The sequence below is a fragment of the Podarcis melisellensis genome, assembly GCF_964234715.1.
Source record: "Podarcis melisellensis genome assembly, chromosome: 16".
Classification (NCBI taxonomy): domain Eukaryota; kingdom Metazoa; phylum Chordata; class Lepidosauria; order Squamata; family Lacertidae; genus Podarcis; species Podarcis melisellensis.
Genome location: NC_138533.1, coordinates 2786661 through 2807332, shown reverse-complemented (window position 1 = coordinate 2807332; position 20672 = coordinate 2786661). Strand labels below are relative to the sequence as shown.

Genomic DNA, 20672 nt, shown 5'->3' with positions numbered 1-20672 from the left:
GGCAGCGACTCGTGCAGAGCTCCTTTGGGCTTGGGTTGTTTTACACTGGCCTGCGTGGTCCCAAAAAACCAACCTTTCCGTTTGAGCAAAGCTTTCTCTCACCTCCTGAGAGGTTGCCTGGATCGGTGTAAGAAATTGGGTGGAGAGTGGATTATCGGAGGCCCACAAGCTGCCCGCAAACCCCTATATTGGCCCATTCCTTAGCCCCCCCCCCAAGACCCTAGGTTGCTGCACCCTAACAGTGCAAGAGCAAAAGGGCTGAGGACCCCAAAGGTGAGGCTGGGTTCCTCTCCGGTTTGGTCCTGAGTCCATCTGTCTTGGCGTTTCTTCTGTCCAAGCTTGCCTTGTCCTAAATTTCCTTCCGCCTTGAATCTTGCTTTTAAAATCATTATTCTAAGCAGGGCTTTCTTGAGCTGCATGTCTTGGCGACTTCGGTTCCCACAATGCAGTTCTTCTTGGCTGGGTTGGGAGGAGGGAGGGGGCAAGGATTGGAGTGGACGGACTGGGGAGTGGGGAAAGCCCTGTGGCTGGCAGAAGGGGAGATATATATAGAGAGATATATAGTGAGCCCGTCTCATCGCTCATCCCGTCCTCAAAGAGGGGCTTGGTTGGCGCAGCTGAAGGGGGAATCTTCCGGGTCTCCGGCCAGTGAGGAAATCGGTGCCCCTCGATCTCAGAGAGCCAGTGGCTTTCCTATTATCTACGAGGAGGAAGAAGAGCAGAGGAAGAGAGGAAGGGGGCAGGAGGGGAGGGGGAGACATCAAGGGGGCTTTGTTCCTCCAGTAAGCTCCAGACCTAGAAAAAGAGAGAGAGAAGGGGAAACAAACAACAGAAAAAGAACAGAGATATATATATTAAACGTCTTTCTTTCCAGCTAAAGCCACTGGGTCACTGAGAATCTGAGGTGCCCGGAAGCCTAGGACATGCAGACAGAGGAGGGTGGTTTGCGTGGAGTCCTGGGATCGAAATCTTCCCCTTGATTTCTGCCCAACCTGGGTGAGGCGGCCATGTTTGAATAGGCTGCGTCTTCTGCAGCTCCTTCCCATTTGGGGGGCCCACAGAAGAGGCTCCCCTGGCCTCCAGAGTCCTCGTCCCCCCTTGACTGTGCCAGAGGATGTATGTCAATAAATCTCGTTTTGAGGGTGTGTCGTGATTCCTTCCCTGGCCGAACAACGCAGCCACGATTAAAACATCTAGTAAATTTTGAGCGGTCAAGTAAGGATGGATGGATGGATCCGACCATTTATGCTCCATCACTTTCTCATTTCCCCCAGTCTTAAATTCAGTTTTCCACGTGTTCCTCAGCAATTTGCAAATTCTTTATTTCTTTTAGAGAAAGCCTTGCAAAAATTCGTGTTAGGAGTGAATTTTTCATTGCGTACACATTGTACAAGGTTTGGACTAAAAATGGGCACATCTTTGCAAGCGATTTCCACGAATCGGATGCATTTGTTTGTGTGTGATTCACACTAAAGTTTGCATCTTGGTGCAGACTTCTATCTAGTAATATATGCTTTTTTTTGGACACGGCTGGAGAATTTTGCCCTGTAAAGTTTGGAGAAGCACGAATTTTTGTAGGATTGCTGCGATTCGGTTCACGTCTCATTTCGGACGGTGCGAATTGGGTGGATTTGCATTCAAAAAATGCCAGCGAAACCCCCAGGGTGAAGGTAGCTGGTCTGCGCTCCGTAAATGTACATTAATAATAGTAATAAGAACCTTTTAGGAATAGCCACAGAAAAACGCCTGTGGTTAGATTTGCAGACGAGGCAATGGCGCTGATGGTGAGTCAGATCTTAATCTTACTCCTTTCTGTCTCTCTGCCTCCACCCCATAAAGCAGGGCAAATTTCCCTCTGTTCCCCACCAACACCGTCCCAAGATTCCAGCAGACAGAGTCCCCTCTAGCACAAGACACCCGCTTAGGACCATCCAATTAGCTCTGTTCTGCCATTTTGCCGTGTCTCCAAAGGCCACGCAGAACGGCAAGATGGCAGCCGATGAGGAACCTGATCCCATTAGGGGACTTTCCGGAGTTTTGGCTTTTTATGGAGAGTGGTGGGCCGAACCCTGCTCTCAGGTTGTCATATTCCACCCCTCCTGCATCTCTGGAGGAGACAGTTGGCTCCTATAAATTGTGGTCAGGGAAGATTCCCCCCTTTTCTTAACCTCTGCCCCGAACTCTGTTTTGGTCTTAAAGATAACCCTGGTGTTGTTCTACCTGCCTTGGGCTTTAAAATAATAATAATAATAATATTTATACCCCGCCCATCTGGCTGAGTTTCCCCAGCCACTCTGGGGGGCTCCCAATCAAGTGTTAAAAACAATACAGCATTAAATATTATGGGGTTTTTTGACTCTTTTTGGCTTCCCCCCATCTTAAAACCCCGGGTTGTAGCCACGATAATCCACTCAAGAAAGTTCTTTAAAGAATGTTGCAGTCATGGGAGCGGTGGAAGCAGAATACGACCCTCCTTTTCTGGGTGGGTGGGTCTGTCGTGTCTGGTGGTTTGAAATGACCGGTTTGATGGGCCTTGCTCCCCACCCCCGTTGAGACACCGCCCTGTGGAGCCCATCACTGGGGGGGTCCGGCCTCCACATGGCCTTGGCCACGAGCCCCACCCCACGATGCTTTATTTTTTAGCAACTAGAAATACAGACACACACACACACACGCACCAACGACGACGACAAAAAGAAAGAAAGCAAACACACGGGAAGAACCCACGACGACAATAAAGAACGACGACGAGAAAAGAAAAAGGTAGAGGCCTTTTTTTGGAAGCTGGGGATTCTCATGTACAAGAACAGCCCGGCTGGCCAAGCACAACAACACATTGGGATGTGAGATTCCGCAGGCGGCAACGGTTGCCGTGGAACAGCCAATCAGGAATCTCCGGGATGGATGGATGGATGGCAGTGGTACCCAATAGGTTTGCAGAAGGGAGTGATGAATAATAGGGGGCCGGGGGGGGGGGAAGAGGTTCATGCAGCAGGTCAAAGAGATGGAGATGGGGTAGGGTGGTGGGTCAGGCAGGCAGGCAGTCCAAAGGGGGTCAGGATGGGGCAGAGGACCATGAGTGTTGAGAGGGTAGGTAAAGGAGGAGGCAGGTGAATTGTGAGCACAGCCCACAGGGTGGTTTTTTGGGGGGGGGGGGAGAGTTGGGGAGAGAATAACCTTTGCCACACAAGAGTATTGACTTGTGTCTGTTCCCTTTGCCCCAAACTAATGGATGCAATTTGGGGAGGGGCACAAACTCATGGAATATGATGCAACCCCCCCTTTTCTGCTGTTGTCAGACCTGTACTCCAAATCACTAGGGTTGCAAGCCCTCCTGCAAAACCCTGGTTTGTGATGGGAACAGCTCCTGACCTGTTTCACTGGGTACCATATTTTTCGCTCTATAAGATGCACTTTTCCCCTCCTGGAAAGTAAGGGGAAATGTGTCTGCGTCTTATGGAGCAAATGCAGGCTGCGCGGCTATCCCAGAAGCCAGAACAGCAAGAGGTAGCGCTGCGCAGTGATCCCTCTTGCTGTTCTAGCTTCTGGTTTAGCCCCTCAGTCTCTTCCCACACCTCCCGGAAAAGCCCCCAAGAGCCACGATCCCTTTAAAGAGCCACGCAGAGTGTGTGTGCGGCTCTTGGGGGCTTTTCTTGGGGAAAAGCCTGCAAGCGCCACAGACACGCTCCACACGGCTTGTGAAAGGGAGCGTTGAGCAGAGCCTGGGATGCATACAGGCTCTGCTCAGCGCTCCCTTTAAAGAATATTTTTTTTCTTGCATTCCCCCTGTAAAAAATAGGTGCGTCTTATGGTCAGGTGTGTCTTATGGAGGGGAAAATACGGTAATTATTCTGCAGTCATGTACCTAAACCGGGTGGGCAAGGGTACCCAGTCTTGGCCTGCCTTGGGTGTGTGTGCCCAAGTTGGCCTCCAAAGTGGTTTTATTCAGACCACACCTGCCTGTCAACCAGGTGATGTCACTGTGGGCAATACGCTGGCAAATCAGATCCTTGCAGCTGGCAGGATTGGACCCTGTTTGCCAGTTGGTGAGCAGAATGTTCCTGTTCAGATTGGAGGTGGCCAAAATACAGGGTGCGGTTTCTTTGCTTCCACATAGCTCTGTGCTATGCTTCACAGTCCCAACAAAACGCTTCAAAATGCAGCGTCTTGTAATGTCACTGCGGTTAACCAAACAATTTAACCCCTGTGTTGCAAACAATAGTCAGTAATATCGAAGGCAACAGGATTACCAGATACAAGGAGACGATATCAATATACACTCTTTGTATAATATGAAATATATGAAATCACATAAACAGAAAACTCATGAATCTCTGAAAGTCACAAAATATGCACTCTTAATGGATTTCAATGATACGATATCAATATACATTCTTTATATACCGTATTTTTCGCTCTTTAAGACACACTTTCCCCCCTTCAAAAATTAAGGGGAAATGTGTGTGCATCTTATGGAGCAAATGCAGGCTCCATGGCTTCAGCAAAAGCAACGCGAAGCCTCCGAAGTGCAGTGGGAGCGCTCCCTCCACGCTCCAGAGGCTTTGTGTTGCTTTTGCTGAAGCCTGGAAGCGCGAGAGGGGTTGGTGTGCACCGATCCCTCTTCCTCTCCTGGCTTTGCTTTGCTGGAGAGGCACTGCAAAGTTTTCCCTCTCTGCGCAGCACCCCTTCAGCGAAGCGGGAGGAGAAATGGAAGGGGCTCCGTTTCTCCTGCCGCTTCGCTGAAGGTGCACTGTGCAGAGAGGGAGAGAATTTTTTTTTCTTGTTCTCCCCCTCTAAAACAAGGTGTGTCCTATGGTCAGGTGAGTTCTATAGAGCGAAAAATTCGGTGATATGAAATATATGAAATCACATAAACAGAAAACTCATGAATCTCTGAAAGTCACAAAATATGCACTCTTGATGGATTTCATATATTTCATATTATACAAAGAGTGTATATTGATATCGTATCGTATTTGGTCACCCTGTTGCCTTGGACGTCACTGCAATTGACAGCTGTGTGGCCCCACATTCCTATCCAATTTATATGCCCCGGGGTGGGAAGATTGGGATCTGGTCCGGTGGTACAGTTTACAGGTACAAAACGTGTATTGAGTGCGCCTGAGACCCATGTAGCAAAGGGAGGGGGGAGAGAGAGACAGGATCAGGGAGTGGGTGGGAGAGGAAAGGAAAACTTTTAAATGTTTTTTTTAACATTCGCCCACAGAACAAAAAGCACAAACCAATTGCACAGAGCCACCAGCCAAATGCGTCTGAGAGATTAAGAAACAACCGTACAGACAGGCAAAAAAATAAAGGAACAACACACAGCAAACAGGCAAGAAAATCATAGAAAAGAACAGGCCACAGCGATATGGTGACGACAGCGGTAGAAAAGGTGACCGAAACCAAATACAGGTAAATTGGGGGGTGAGGCAGTGTTCTCAGGTGGGGCAGATTAGAGTTTTAAGGGATGGAAGGAGCTTAGGTGGCGCCCAGTTCAAAATCGAATTGAGACTCTTTTTGGAGTTTGGGGGCAGAGACGGGGGGACGTGTGGGTGCAGGGGGACGTGTGTGTGTGTGTGTGTGTGTGGTGGAGGGGGGGCTCGCTGTGCAGGGGGAGGCATGGGAAGGGGAGGGAAAGGAGGGAGGGGGAGATAAGTTCACCAAACGAAAACTACGTTCCAGAAACTCACGGCACATCCAGTAAACGCTAAACCACGCGGACGTCATGCAAAAAGAGTGCAGCTCGGATCACATGACGTTTTTGTTTGTTTGTTCTTTCCAAATAATAAAGAATAATAAAGATATAACAATCACTTTTCTTTTTGTTCATTCCAGAGGATGCAACTTACAAGGGGGGGCGGAGCTACGTCTCTCGCGACAGGCGAAGGGGTTGGCTTAGCAACAGAGTCGTCTCAAGATATGATTGCAACACCCTGTCGGAGGGAGGGAGGGGGGAGGGGGGAGGGAGGGGGTGGGGGCGTGGTTTTGAGCAGCAAAGAAAAAAAAACGGGAATTTGGTTTTCTTTTTGTTTGTTTTTGTGTGTGTGTGTGTGTGTGTGCGCGCGTGGAAAAACGAACGGTTTTTTATTACTTTTTGCAACTTCACCGATAAGAAAAGGGTTTTCTAAAAAATAAAATAAAAAGGACATTTAGTCAAACGACACTGCTTACTGACACATGGAAAGGAGACACGAGACAGGGGGGTTTTCGACTCTGGTCACTTGTAAACTCCCAGCATGCATTGGGAAGAAAATGGATGGATTGCGTTGTCACAACTTTCCTTTTTTAAGAAAAAATGCCCCTTGATTCTTTTAGGACAGGTGGGGGGGAACCAGTCCCAGTCACTGCAAGGGAGATTAGGTTCCCCCCCCCCCCCGGCTTAAAAAACCCACAAAGCACAACCCCAAACTGACAATGGTCCTTAAGTGAGACTGGTGGCGAGGCACAATCTGATATGACGAATTATACAAATCCACTATTTAAAAAATAACATTCATCTCCATTGCACCTTTCCCAATTTCATCAAGCTGCCTGGCAAACAGAACTACAAATGTTTTTAATCTTCGTTTGTTCCCTTAAAACAAACGAAACGAAAAAATGATCCCCACCTGTCCAAACTCATTTCTGACAGAATTCATATATATATATATATATATATATATATATATATATATGTGTGTGTGTGTGTGTGTGTGTGTGTGTGTGTGTGTGTGTGTGATCAGCTGGAGATGTTCCTTACTTGCCCTGGGCAACTAGACCAACATGGCTGTCTGCAATCCAGCTTACCAAAGCCTCTGTTGAACTTTTTGCCAACTCCTTGGGTTAAAAAGAATGAATTTGTAACACTCCAGAATGGGGCCATAACTGATGGAGGGTGGGAGGTTAGAGGAGACAACATCCCAGAACTGACTCCTGAAATTTAAACATACCAGGAGGAGAAAACACGCGCGCTCACAAGATTTCCTTGATTTGAAAACAACCACCCAGAAGGGTCACCTGGGACAACCCCCACCTGTCAGACCTGACAAAGAAGTGTCACACCTGGAGAGATTTATCTGTAGGTGGGGAAATGCGAACGAAAGCAAAGGCATGGTGTGACAGGCTATAATAATAATTTTTTTTTATTTGTACCCCGCCCATCTGGCTGGGTTTCCCCAGCCACTCTGGGCGGCTTCCAACAAAGATTAAAAATACATTAAAATGTCACACATTAAAAACTTCCCTGAACAAGGCTGCCTTCAGATGTCTTCTAAATGTCAGATAGTTGTTTATTTCCTTGACATCTGGTGGGAGGGCGTTCCACAGGGCGGGCGCCACCACCGAGAAGGCCCTCTGCCTGGTTCCCTGTAACTTGGCTTCTTGCAATGAGGGAACCTCCAGAAGACCCTCAGAGCTGGACCTCAGTGTCCGGGCAGAACGATGGGGATGCCACACCTAGACACTAGTGAATCCTGTCCTCTCTCCCCCATCCCTCCTCACATGCAGGTCTCCATTGAGCCTCCGACCTAAAATACACAGCCACAACGGCTGGGATCGGACTGTCCAATTGCTCTTGACGCCTTTATCGGAGGCTGCGCATGGTCTCTCTGTAGGGGCGCTGACTTGAGCCCCAGGTTATGGGTGCCCAATGGTGACATAACGTGACATCATGGCGTCACGGCACTTCCGAGGGCTGCCAGGGTCTCCGATGTTGTCTGGTAGAAACCAGAGGTCGCATCACAGCCCTGCACTGTGGGTGCTAAACACCCACGATTCTTTTTTGTGTGTGGGTGCCCTGTCACCCTGGGACCCCTAGACCTGGTGCCCAGACCAGGGACTCGTGCAGAATCACAACAGCAGCATCAGACCCTGCGGCCTCAGAGGAGGTGCCCTGTGGCCGGCGCTGACCTCTTTTCCGAAAATTGCAAAGGTGCAGAGCTCAGCCACAGCGAGGCAAAGAGAAGTATCACCAGAGGCATTCTGGGTAAATAAAGATGGCTCTGGCGGCAGCCTCTTCAGCACTGTTAGCTGTTTCTGCTGCTGCCCCCCAGTGCCCCCACACTTGTCCAGGCCCCCTCACTCTCAAATGCAAGAGCACCAATGCTTAATCTGACATCTTGCCAACTCTGCTCTGCTAAGGCTGGCTGAACGTTACCGTACTCTCCTCGTATTTAGAACTGGTTGAACATAGATTTAAATATTGCCTTCTCTGCCCCCTCCACCTTGAAACATCTTCCACCCCCCCAAAAAAAAATATGACCAGGACTGTGTCGCCCCCTAGTGGCTGGGAGGACACTGTGCAGAATAATGTCGGCCAGAACACACAGCACAGCGAAGGAGCAATCTGTGGGCCCCAAACTCAGGTGTTGCTGGACTCCAACTCCCAACAGCCCCAGCGGCCAGCGTGGCCCCCCCCAATGGGCAGGGATGGTGATGGAAGTTGTAGCCCAGCTGTCTCTGGAGGGTCGCCGGTTCCTCTCCCCAGGTCTTGGTGCTCTCCTGTGGACTAGGGCAAAACCCCCACTCCCCCAACCAAAACAGCGGATTGCAACATGGGCTTGGAGCAAGTGGTGCAATTGTGTAAAGAGAGATATTTTGCATTTTGAGCTCTCTGGGGCCTGTAGGGTCCTGCATCAACATGTCCCTCACAGAACGGGCAGAGGCTACTCCACCAGGAAGGCCTTGGGGTCAATGGGCCAGGAGTTAAGGAAAACAAGCTTTCTCGGAATAATAATAATAATAATAATAATAATAATAATAATAATAATAATAATAATAAAAATAAAAAATATGCTGCAATTTCCCTCTCGGATCCTTGCAACCGGCCAGTCAATGCATTTCGAGGGACTTCCGGGGTGCGGGGGTCAGGTGTTGTGGCGCTGCGGTGCCCTCCCTCCAACCCTTGGCAGATGAACGATGCCCGATATGCCCGTCTGCCCCAGCGGTGTCTCCTAATCTCCCTCGCTTTGGAAGGGGGGGGAACCCACCTGATGGGCAGCCGGTTCAGTAGGGCCGGTTGGCGTCTTTAGGCCTCTTGAGCTGGACTTTGAGGCGTTTCATCCCAATCTGGAAACCGTTCATGGCCTGGATGGCAGCCTGAGCGCTGGCGGGATTGTCAAAACTTACGAATCCTGCAAAAGGCGGAGGGGAAACGGACAAGGAGAAGGGAGGATGGGGTGGGCGAGGGCCTGCTGTGACCTCACAGCATGCAGACGGAGACCGTCCCCCCCTCAGTAGAACCCACCCCTTGCTTGGTTTGGTTTCTAAAGCAAAGGTTTAAGTTGATAGTCCCTATGAGGGAGGTGGAGAAGGCACGCTGGGGGGATGTTTCTCTCTCTGCGTGCCGTGTCCGAGAAGGCCGCTGGTTTTTAGCCTCTGCAGTCTCCCATGATTTGGGGGGACCCTATTCTCTTCCCCCAGAACCCCGCTGGGCTATCCCTACCGAAACATTTGCTCTGATTGGTGGCCCGGTCCACAAAGACTTTGGCGGAGATGACGTTTCCGAAGGGGAGGAACATCTGCAAGATCTCAGAGTCTGTGAACTCCTGCGGCAGGTGGTAGATGAAGATGTTACAGCCCTCGGGACCTGGGAGAGGACGGCCATGTTTCGGGATAAAGGAAGGCGGGAGGGAGGGAGGAGAGAGAGAGAGAGAATTGCTCGTTGAGAACATGCTGGAACACAGAGGCAGCTGGCTGTGCAATCCACATCCCCCATAACACTTAGATGGAAGAAGGTCCAGGGTTATAAAGAGCAGGACTAGCCGCCTGAGAAACAGTTTCTATCCAAATGCGATTTTGGTTTTAAACGCAGTGTAAGGAGTCTCTGGGACGTGGGTGCCACTGTGGGTTAAACCACAGAGCCTAGGACTTGCTGATCAGAAGGTTGGCGGTTCGAATCCGCACGCCGGGGTGAGCTCCCGTTGCTCGGTCCCTGCAGTTCGAAAGCACGTCAAAGTGCAAATAGATAAATAGGTACCACTCTGGCGGGAAGGTAAACGGCATTTCCGTGCGCTGCTGTGGTTCGCCAGAAGTGGCTTAGTTCTGCTGGCCACAGACCCGGAAGCTGTACACCGGCTCCCTTGGCCAATAAAGTGAGATGAGCGCCGCAACCCCAGAGTTGGCCACGACTGGACCTAATGGTCAGGGGTCCCTTTACCTTTACCTAAGGACTCTCTATGGGAGTATATTGTATTTAATTGTCGGGTACCAGAGTTTTTAGGGGGCTAACCAGGCTGGGATAGCTGGGATAGCAGCCTTACTGATTTTTGAATGTCTGATGTAGATTTTTTCAATTTCGTTGTTCTGTATGGGACAATGACAATAAAGATTATCGTATCGAAAGCGAGACATTGCCGGTGCCTCAGGACCTCCGCTGAGGAAGCGGCGGACCGGATTCCAGAATGTTCCAATGGAAATAATGTCTGCAAATCAACGGCAGCTGTGGGGTGGGGAAAGGGGCTTGGTGACCCACCTACCTTCCCGTTGCTGCTGCTGCTGCTGTTGTGGAGGCGGCTGCTGGGCGATGATGGTGGCTGGCTGTTGTGGGAAGGCCGGGCTGACCAGTCCGTAGGCGGCAGGGTAGGCGGCTGTGGGGGGAAGCGGGGCAGAGTGAAGCCTAAGCTCCTCACATTGGCCGAGCAACGGGCAGAGAGAGAGCGACAGGCCTGCAGTGTTGCCCGACCCGTGGAAGAACACGTTGCGGGCACTGCCCAGGCAGAAAGGCTTAAGGCGCAGAGCGGGCACCGTGCCCTTCTAGGAATGGGCAAAACCACCAGCGTTCCTAATCTTGTGTATTTCTGAAGCATTTTTTTGCTTGCCAGCATTTTATCCTAAGGTACCAATTTTTACATACAGGTATCCTTAACACACATTTTTTTAAAAAACCAGCAGTTTACCCCATTCTTGGAAGAATTTCTGCATGTGGTTTTCACCAATACATGCATATACTGTATTTTTCCGTGTATAAGACTAGGTTTTCCCCATAAAAAATAATGTGAAAAATTAGGGGGGAGCGTCTTATACATAGATATCTTTCCCTCCATTTCCTTAAATCTGAGTCCCCCAAAATAGGGGGCATCTTATACATGGGGGCGTCTTATAGATGGGTAAATACAGTATATATTTTTAAAAAACGCGCACTTTCCTCTATTGTGCTTTTTTTGTGTTTGGAGAACTGCATGGTAAAATTTGAAGCGATGCAAACTTTGAAGGACAGCTGTGTTTCAGTTCCCATCATTATTCCAAGAAGTTGGCATGAGGGAGCTTTGCGAACCAAACCAAATTCCTCCCTCCTCTCTGGACCCTTCCCAGATCTTGCTGGACCACAAACCCTGCAGTTCCTGAGCGCCATTAGCCTTTGGAGTGCCAGAGACATTCCCCATCCCCGACATAATAGATGTGGCATTCTGGGAAAGCCAATGAGCCAATATCCCTGGCGCCATCTTGGCCATAGAGCAGGGACCAGGTCTCTGGTGTTGCCTGGCAACAAGGCCTTGGCAAAAGGAGACATATCGGCCCAGAATCCTATAGATGCCCATTCTCCACCCCCTACCTGTATAGTGCTGCATCCCGGCGTACGCCTGCTGCAATGGGTCCACGGGGGCTGCTGGGCTCTGTGCTGTGTCATGGGGCGAAGAGGAAAGAGTGCGCATTTATGAGACGATAATGGCCTGCTTCACACACAGAAAGCAAAACAAAATCTCCAAGTCGGCATGCCAGTCCTGGTTTTGTTTCCTAAGAACCAACCACATTGTGCAGCCATGGTTTGTTGCTGAATAATTGGGTGCACTCTTCCCACCTTGGATCAAATCTCTGCTTCCGGGTGCCATAAGAAAGCTGCAGAGATAGTGCAGGATAGTGCGCACCCCGGAAATGATCTCTTTCAGCTTCTGCCTTCTGGAAGAAGGTAAAGGGTTTGATGCATTACAGTATTGTTTGATGTATTACAGTATGTCTGATGTATTACAGTATTTTAATATTTTGTTCTAAGCCGCCCAGAGTGGCTGGGGAAGCCTAGCCAGATGGGTGGGGTATAAATAATAAATTATTATTATTACTATTATAAAGACTAGGACTAGCCGCCTGAGAAACAGTGTTTATCCAAATGAGATTTTGGTTTTAAACGCAGTGTAAGGTAGTCTCTGTGGGAGTATATTGTATTTAATTATGGGGTATCAGAGTTTTTAGGGGGCTAACCAGGCTGGGATAGCTGGGATAGCAGGCTTGTTGGTTTTTGAATGTCTGATGGAGTTTTTTTCAATTTCATTGTTCTGTATGGAACACCGACAATAAAGATTATTGTATCGTATTGTACGGTTTTTAAAAGCTGCAGTTTAGCGTTGCGTCGGAATCCAACCATCCTTTTCTTTGGCTGCCTGGTCCCAGGCTCTATATCTGGGGCATTCAGCCACGCTCTGCAGAAATGAACTCAAGGCTTCTTAGGCAAACCATGGTTAAAGCAAACGGCAGCTGAGTGTTACGTGTAAACACAGCCAATGCTATTTCAGATTCCTCAAGCTCCGGCAGCCATCAGACCAGGTAACCCTCAAGTAGGACATGAAGCAATTTCCCTCCTCGCTCATCTGCCCACAGAGCAGAACCCTGCTCCTGTACATGGAGGCTCCATCACTAGATACTCTCACAGCTAATAAGCGTACCAGAGGAGCCCTGGTAATTCAGGTGAAAGGTCTACAACTTAGAGCAGCGGTTCTCAACCTGTGGGTTGGCAAGCCCTAGGCTCTGTAGTTTAACCCACAGCACCACCCGCGTCCCTAATATAGGATTACAGTGGTGCATTTGTGTGTGTGTGTGTGTGTAGATCTAGGTGGTCTCAAGGACTTGGGTGCCCAGGAAAGAAAGACCGAAAAACGGGGGACAGGTTTTGTATGATCAGAGGGAGAAGACGACCCCGGGAAGCCTCAGATACCTGGGTATGGGTGGACGCCGTTTGTGTAAATGGCCTCGGAGGCCGGCTGCCCCGTGCTCTGCGTGGGAACGGGGCTGTAGCCGTTGACGCTGAGGGTGGCTGGGATGGCAGACACTGGCGTGGCGGCAATGGCAGGTGGCGTGCTGGTCCCTGTGGAAGAAGGCAGCGGAAGGTTGGCGGGGCACCAAAAACCTCACCAGGCCTCCGGGATGGAGCCGCTCGTGTCCATAAACCCCACAGGTCTGCCCTTCTTGAAATCGCACAAACGCCAAAGTTTACCCCTCTACACAGCTCAGGCTGTCAGATCCGCGTGCAAAACCTCAGTGGGAATAAACGGTGCCAGGCTTTGCATAATACATCGTGCGTATTTTTGGCTGCTTTGCACCATCTATTCCGGCTAGAATTTCGCCGCCGCTCACCAAGTTTCAAGGGTGTCATAAGGACCAGAAGCTGGATTTGGAAAAAGAACAAACATGGAGCCCCTCATATTTTGGACTCTGGTTGAATTTCGCCCAGATCTCTTCTTGCAGCCCCATCTTAAGATAAGTTCTGGCTACCCCCCATTTGAACTTTCCTTCTTAATAGCAAGAAGGCTGAGAGTGCCTATGAGCAGGAAGTCAGGGGAATTGAATTCCCTTGCCTTAAAAAAACTAAATACCGTATTTTTCGCTCCATAAGACGCACTTTTTCCTCCTAAAAAGTAAGGGGAAATGTGTGTGCATCTTATGGAGTGAATGCAGGCTGCGCGGCTATCCCAGAAGCCAGAACAGAGAGAGGGAGCGATGCGCAGTGCTCCCTCTTGCTGTTCTAATTTCTGGCTTAGCTGCGCAAAGCCTCTTCATGCCACGGGGATCCTTCATCCCGCTGCCCTGAGGAGGCTTCGCGGGGCTATCCCTGGCTTTTGCAGGAGGTGGGGAAAGGGACAAAGGGGCTGCCCTCTGTCCCTTCCCCTCCTCCCGGAAAAGCCCGCAAGAGCCGTGCTCCCTTTAAAGAGCTGCGCGGAGCATGTGTGCAGCCCTTGGGGGCTTTTCTCCAAGGAGGGAGAAGGGCAGCCCGTCGGGGGAAAGCCTGCAAGCGCCGTGCACACGCTCCGTGTGGCTCGTGTAAGGGAGTGCTGAGCAGAGCCTGCATGCATCCCAGAATATATTTTTTCTTGCATTCCCCCTCTAAAAACTAGGTGCAACTTATGGTCAGGTGTGTCTTATGGAGCGAAAAATACGGTAATTAATATATATTTTTTTGGTCTGGGAGGCTGGAATGGCTACGCCTGAGCCAAAAATCCACCTATATCTGTAATCAGTAAAGTTGTGGCCATTTCTAATCCAGATCATTGTCTGCTTGAGTTTATTAATCACGTCTTAAATTTAGCCACTGCCCGGGGGAGTGGCACTGAGACTTGGACCGCAACAAACAAACAAACAAGGAAACAAGGAAACAAGGAAACAAACAAACTTCTTGGTGAATCCCCCCACTTTTTTTCCAGAAAAAAACACACATATTGGGAGTGGAAAACATTTCGGACTCCTTTCGGAAAACCCTGGTTGGTCACAGCGCCAATCGTGCGTTTGTGTGCCCTGTGAGGGAGGCAGAGCCCACGCCCCCCATTTCCTGGCTGGGCGTCCTTGGCCCCCCCAACCTTACCTGAGGAGGTTGTGATGGGGGTGATGGGGGTGGCAATGAGGCCGTTGGGGTTGATGGTGGCCATCTGCTGCATCTGCACGGCGGCCATTGTCGCCATGGGGTTGAGGTAGGCGGAGTGCGTGGCAACAAGAGCTGCCTGTTGCTGCATTAGCTGAGGACGGAAAAGGGGGGAAAGGGGGCAGGAGAGAGGGGGGGTCAATAATAATAATAACAGTTATCTAAAATGCAGCTTTTTCGGGGGGTGTTAATGGAAATCCCTTCCTTTTAGAAAGCTAGCGTCTGAAGGATAAGGGCCATAGCCTAGCTTACACCCTGACATGCTAGCTTTCTAGATGCGGTGAGATGATCTTAAGGAAAAGTGTGTGTGTATGCACACATCAGCATTCCTGTTTGTGTACTGAGCCGGGAAATGCCCCCCCCAAACCACAGCCGGCACCGTCCCCCTCCCCACATCTCCGGGCTCCTAGAGCGAAGGGGTGCCTCTTACTGCTTGGGTGTAGGCACTGTACACCCCAAACTGCAGGGCGATGGGGCTGAACATGCCCAGCTGGTTTGCCACTTGCTGCATCCGACGGAGACCCCTCTCCTTCTCCGTGTCGGCAAATTTCACCACAAGGCTGGATGAGGCGCCCTGGAAGGAAGAGGGAGAAATTGAGGTCTCCAAACAGAGCAACTTTGCTGAAGCTCAGGAAGTCTTTCCCAAGCTGGCACCCTCCAGAGAGACAGTGTGGTGCAATGGTTAGCGTGCTGGGTTACAACCCGGGAGATAACAGGTTAATAATAATAATAATAATAATAATAATAATAATAATAATTTATTATTTATACCCTGCCCATCTGGCTGGGCCTCCCCAGCCACTCTGGGCGGCTTCCAACAGAATATTGAAATACAATAATCTATTAAACATTAAAAGCTTCCCTAAACAGGGCTGCCCTCAGATGTTCTCTTTGACATCTGGTGGGAGGGCGTTCCACAGAGAGGGTGCCACCACCGAGAAGGCCCCGAGATATCCTCGCTCAGACACGGGCCAGTCACTCTCTCCCACCCTATCCTACACCACAAGGTTGCGAGATGTGAGGTTACAGGGAACCAGGCACAGGGCCTTCTTGGTGTTGGCACCCGCCCCGTGGAATGCCCTATCATCAGATGTCAAGGCAATAAACAACTATTTTACTTTTAAAAGATGAAGGCAGCCCTGTTTAGGGAAGTTTTTAATGTCTGATGCTGTATTGTTTTTAATATTCGGTTGGAAGCTGCCCAGAATGGCTGGGGAAACCCAGCCAGATGAGCGGGGTATAAATAATAAATTATTATTATTATTATTAAGGGTCAGTGGAATGCCAATACTGATGGCACTTGAAGACACCTGTTTTCTCTTGATCTCCTGTCTTCAACACCCAAATTCTTCTTTTAACTGTTACGCTCTGGTTAATGGGCTTTGCTCATGACATACTTTAATCTCAGGTGTTTTCATATACAGTCGTATCTTGGAGTCGAACGGAATCCATTCCAGAAGTCCATTCGACTTCCAAAATGTTTGAAAATCAAATCGCAGCTTCTGATTGGCTGCAGGAACCTCCTGCAGCCAATCGGAAGCCCCGGAAGCCCCGTTGGACGTTCGGCTTCTAAAAGAACATTCAAAACCTGGAACATTCACTTCAGGGTCGTGATCTTTCGGGAGCCAAAACTTTCGAAAACTAGGCTGTTCGATTTCCAAGGTACGACTGTGGTTGTTTTGCTACGTGTTGTCAGATGGCAGCTCATGTCAGCCCCTTAGCCAGGGATGATGGGAATCATGTTAACTTGTGGACAGTACCAGCTTGGGGGAACGTCTAGAGTTTTCTCAAAAATGCATATTATTAGGGGAAAGTGTCAGTTAAATGCATACGTTTATGAAAGTAACATTAAAAATGCATTATTCTTTGGGAAATTTGCTTGCAAATACGGGTGCACAAGGGGGAATTGTGTACAAAGATTTGTTTATTAAAGAGAAAATGAAGATTTTTTTTTTTAAAAAAATTTAACCTGGTGCAGAAACACGGAGAATTGAAGTTGAGATTGGGAAAATTTGATTTGTTTCCTATTTGCCGCCCCTTGATCACTGCCGTCTTAAGTCGTGCGTGAATGCATAGCATCGGAGGGTAGCTTGAAAAGTTGGCAACCCCCTGATTTAAACAGCTATTTAATTCACAAAGCAAATTGCCGGATCTCTTTTCTGCACCCTTGGCAAAGCTTTTTTAAAAAAAAGTTGACAAATGTATAGCCGGCAAATCTTTTGGACTACAGTGGTACCTCGTGTTAAGTACTTAATTCGTTCCGGAGGTCCGTACTTAGCATGAAACTGTTCTTAACCTGAAGCACCACTTTAGCTAATGGGGCCTCCTGCTGCCGCCGCACCGCCGGAGCACGATTTCTGTTCTCATCCTGAAGCAAAGTTCTTAACCTGAAGCACTATTTCTGGGTTACTGGAGTCTGGGTTACTGAAGCGTATGTAATCTGAAGCGTATGTAACCCGACGTACCACTGTACTCTTTTGGGAAAGCGGAACAGAGGACGTTTGTCCACTAGGAGGTAGCAGAGCCCATGGAAAATTTCTTCGCTCTCCCTCCTTGCTCACTTACTGAAGGCGGAGCCTCAAATGAAAGGACTTAATGGAAGGCAGGAGGGATTTAGCAAGACAACCTTCTCCTCCTCCTCCTCTGCTCCCCCCCCACAGCCCCTGGCCCTCCCTGCCCCCCACCAAGGCAGAAGTTGTGGGGCTCACCGGCAACGTGCGGCTTCCGTGCAACGTATTGATGGCAGCCTGTGCTTCTGCGTGCGTCTGGAACTTCACAAAGGCACAGCCTGGCAGAGGGGAGAGAAAGGGAAAGATGCGGAGACAGAAACAGGATGAGCTTGGCCGCTGGATCAGGCCTGCGCCCTGTACTCACAGTGGCCAATCTGATGCATCGCTAGGAAGCTGTCAGATGCTGGTTGCTCGTGAGTAACCAGGCAGGACCCCAAACTGTCTTTTGCAGGTTTTATTGTGCAAACTATTTACAGTGCAGATCCATGAAGTTCATGTCCGTCATAGTCACTTGCAGAATCCGGGAGTGGCCCCTCCCAGCTTCTCCCCCAACATAAGAACTTCGGCACCCCAAGCCTCCTCCTCCCCTCCTTACGTTTCACCCCTCTGCGCAAGCTGGGCGACGGAAGTGGGGTGCATCCCTCCTGGACGGCCTGCCCAGGTGAGGCACTGGGGCTCTCAGCATTGTCCTCTAGCCCTTTCCTTCCAGCCTGGCCAGGTGAGGCACTGGGGCTCTCAGCATTGTCCTCTAGCCCTTTTCTTCCAGCCTGGCCAGGTGAGGCACTGGGGCTCTCAGCATTGTCCTCTAGCCCTTTTCTTCCAGCCTGGCCAGGTGAGGCACTGGGGCTCTCAGCATTATCCTCTAGCCCTTTCCTTCCAGCCTGGCCAGGTGAGGCACTGGGGCTCTCAGCATTGTCCTCTAGCCCTTTCCTTCCAGCCTGGCCAGGTGAGGCACTGGGGCTCTCAGCATTGTCCTCTAGCCCTTTTCTTCCAGCCTGGCCAGGTGAGGCACTGGGGCTCTCAGCATTGTCCTCTAGCCCTTTTCTTCCAGCCTGGCCAGGTGAGGCACTGGGGCTCTCAGCATTATCCTCTAGCCCTTTCCTTCCAGCCTGGCCAGGTGAGGCACTGGGGCTCTCAGCATTGTCCTCTAGCCCTTTCCTTCCAGCCTGGCCAGGTGAGGCACTGGGGCTCTCAGCATTGTCCTCTAGCCCTTTTCTTCCAGCCTGGCCAGGTGAGGCACTGGGGCTCTCAGCATTGTCCTCTAGCCCTTTTCTTCCAGCCTGGCCAGGTGAGGCACTGGGGCTCTCAGCATTATCCTCTAGCCCTTTTCTTCCAGCCTGGCCAGGTGAGGCACTGGGGCTCTCAGCATTATCCTCTAGCCCTTTCCTTCCAGCCTGGCCAGGTGAGGCACTGGGGCTCTCAGCATTATCCTCTAGCCCTTTCCTTCCAGCCTGGCCAGGTGAGGCACTGGGGCTCTCAGCATTGTCCTCTAGCCCTTTTCTTCCAGCCTGGCCAGGTGAGGCACTGGGGCTCTCAGCATTATCCTCTAGCCCTTTCCTTCCAACCTGGCCAGGTGAGGCACTGGGGCTCTCAGCATTATCCTCTAGCCCTTTCCTTCCAACCTGGCCAGGTGAGGCACTGGGGCTCTCAGCATTATCCTCTAGCCCTTTCCTTCCAACCTGGCCAGGTGAGGCACTGGGGCTCTCAGCATTGTCCTCTAGCCCTTTTCTTCCAGCCTGGCCAGGTGAGGCACTGGGGCTCTCAGCATTATCCTCTAGCCCTTTTCTTCCAGCCTGGCCAGGTGAGGCGCTGGGGCTCTCTGCATAATCCTCAAGCCCTTTCCTTCCAGCCTGGCCAGGTGAGGCACTGGGGCTCTCAGCATTATCCTCTAGCCCTTTTCTTCCAGCCTGGCCAGGTGAGGCGCTGGGGCTCTCAGCATTGTCCTCTAGCCCTTTCCTTCCAGCCTGGCCAGGTGAGGCACTGGGGCTCTCAGCATTGTCCTCTAGCCCTTTCCTTCCAGCCTGGCCAGGTGAGGCACTGGGGCTCTCAGCATTATCCTCTAGCCCTTTTCTTCCAGCCTGGCCAGGTGAGGCACTGGGGCTCTCAGCATTGTCCTCTAGCCCTTTCCTTCCAGCCTGGCCAGGTGAGGCACTGGGGCTCTCAGCATCATCCTTGAACCCTTTCCTTCCAGCCTGGCCAGGTGAGGCACTGGGGCTCTCAGCATTGTCCTCTAGCCCTTTCCTTCCAGCCTGGCCAGGTGAGGCACTGGGGCTCTCAGCATCATCCTTGAACCCTTTCCTTCCAGCCTGGCCAGGTGAGGCACTGGGGCTCTCTGCATCTTCCTTGAACCCTTTCCTTCCAGCCTGGCCAGGTGAGGCACTGGGGCTCTCAGCATTGTCCTCTAGCCCTTTCCTTCCAGCCTGGCCAGGTGAGGCACTGGGGCTCTCAGCATTGTCCTCTAGCCCTTTCCTTCCAGCCTGGCCAGGTGAGGCGCTGGGGCTCTCAGCATTGTCCTCTAGCCCTTTCCTTCCAGCCTGGCCAGGTGAGGCACTGGGGCTCTCAGCATCATCCTTGAACCCTTTCCTTCCAGCCTGGCCAGGTGAGGCCCTGGGGCTCTCAGCATTGTCCTCTAGCCCTTTCCTTCCAGCCTGGCCAGGTGAGGCACTGGGGCTCTCAGCATCGTCCTCTAGCCCTTTCCTTCTAGCCTGGCCAGGTGAGGCGCTGGGGCTCTCAGCATCGTCCTCTAGCCCTTTCCTTCGAGCCTGGCCAGGTGAGGAACTGGGGCTCTCCTCAGCATCCTCTAGCCCTTTCCTCGCTTGGCTGGCCCCTTCCCTCTCTTCTCCATTGGAGGTGTGGCTTTTCCCACCGCTGGAAAAGGAACTGCTCCTCAGGAGTTTCAGAGGCTCTCTGTATCCCAACGGCCCCCCTGCCTCCCTCCCCTGTTCCAATGGCAGTCCCCCGACAGAAGCCCACAAGCAGGAGACCGACCACAAGAGCCCTCTGCTCTCCTGTGGTTTCCAGTGACTGGTGTTCAGAAGCACCGCTGACTCTGACCGCAGAGGCATCTCCTCCACAACTTGGTCAAATTCTCTTCTAAAGCTGCCCAAGTCGCTGGCCATCGCTACATTTTGTCACGGTAGCCATTCGCCAGCCACCCCCTCCCCACCAAGGCGCCCTTGTCTCTCCCAGGTTGTGCTCAGGATGGCAAAACCAACTGTGTGTGTTTTGAGCTGTGCCTAGCTCTGATTGGCTGGGACCTGTGCCGTCATGAACCCAGCTCACCCGTTTTAAACCTCTGAAAGGTGGGCAGCCCATGGAGCTGGGGGCGTGGAGGAGGACCCGCTGAAACAGGGTCCGATTGGCTGTTTGGTATGTCTGTCGCCTGCCTTCTAGATGCAGGAGGGAGCCAGAGCCAGGGCCGTCTTAAGCATATCTGGCACCGTGATGCAAAGCTCCCTCTGGGCATCCCCACCCCTCCGTTTCCCAGAGTTTTTTTTAGGGAAGACAGCACTGCCGGTGGGGCTGGAGGAGGCGGGCAGCGGCTGGAGGGCAGC

The 20672-nt window shown here is 51.1% G+C and overlaps 1 protein-coding gene across 3 annotated transcripts in view; it reads right to left on the bottom strand.

The window, feature by feature from the left end:
• The window catches only part of CELF3 (CUGBP Elav-like family member 3), an 84586-nt gene continuing 63914 nt past the window's right edge, over window positions 1-20672 (bottom strand). For 2 of the 3 annotated variants that reach the window (XM_081891702.1, XM_081891703.1), the window contains exons 5-13: window positions 17317-17396; window positions 15039-15182; window positions 14552-14702; window positions 12911-13060; window positions 11537-11602; window positions 10461-10571; window positions 9428-9571; window positions 8973-9116; window positions 1-795 (exon numbers count right to left, since the gene is read on the bottom strand). In XM_081891702.1, the coding sequence (XP_081747828.1) occupies window positions 8989-9116; window positions 9428-9571; window positions 10461-10571; window positions 11537-11602; window positions 12911-13060; window positions 14552-14702; window positions 15039-15182; window positions 17317-17396 (974 nt within the window). In that variant the 3' untranslated portion in view covers window positions 1-795; window positions 8973-8988. Of the gene's footprint in view, window positions 796-5855; window positions 5940-8972; window positions 9117-9427; window positions 9572-10460; window positions 10572-11536; window positions 11603-12910; window positions 13061-14551; window positions 14703-15038; window positions 15183-17316; window positions 17397-20672 lie in introns of all 3 variants that reach the window. The other variant, XR_014163479.1, reaches the window with a different exon arrangement.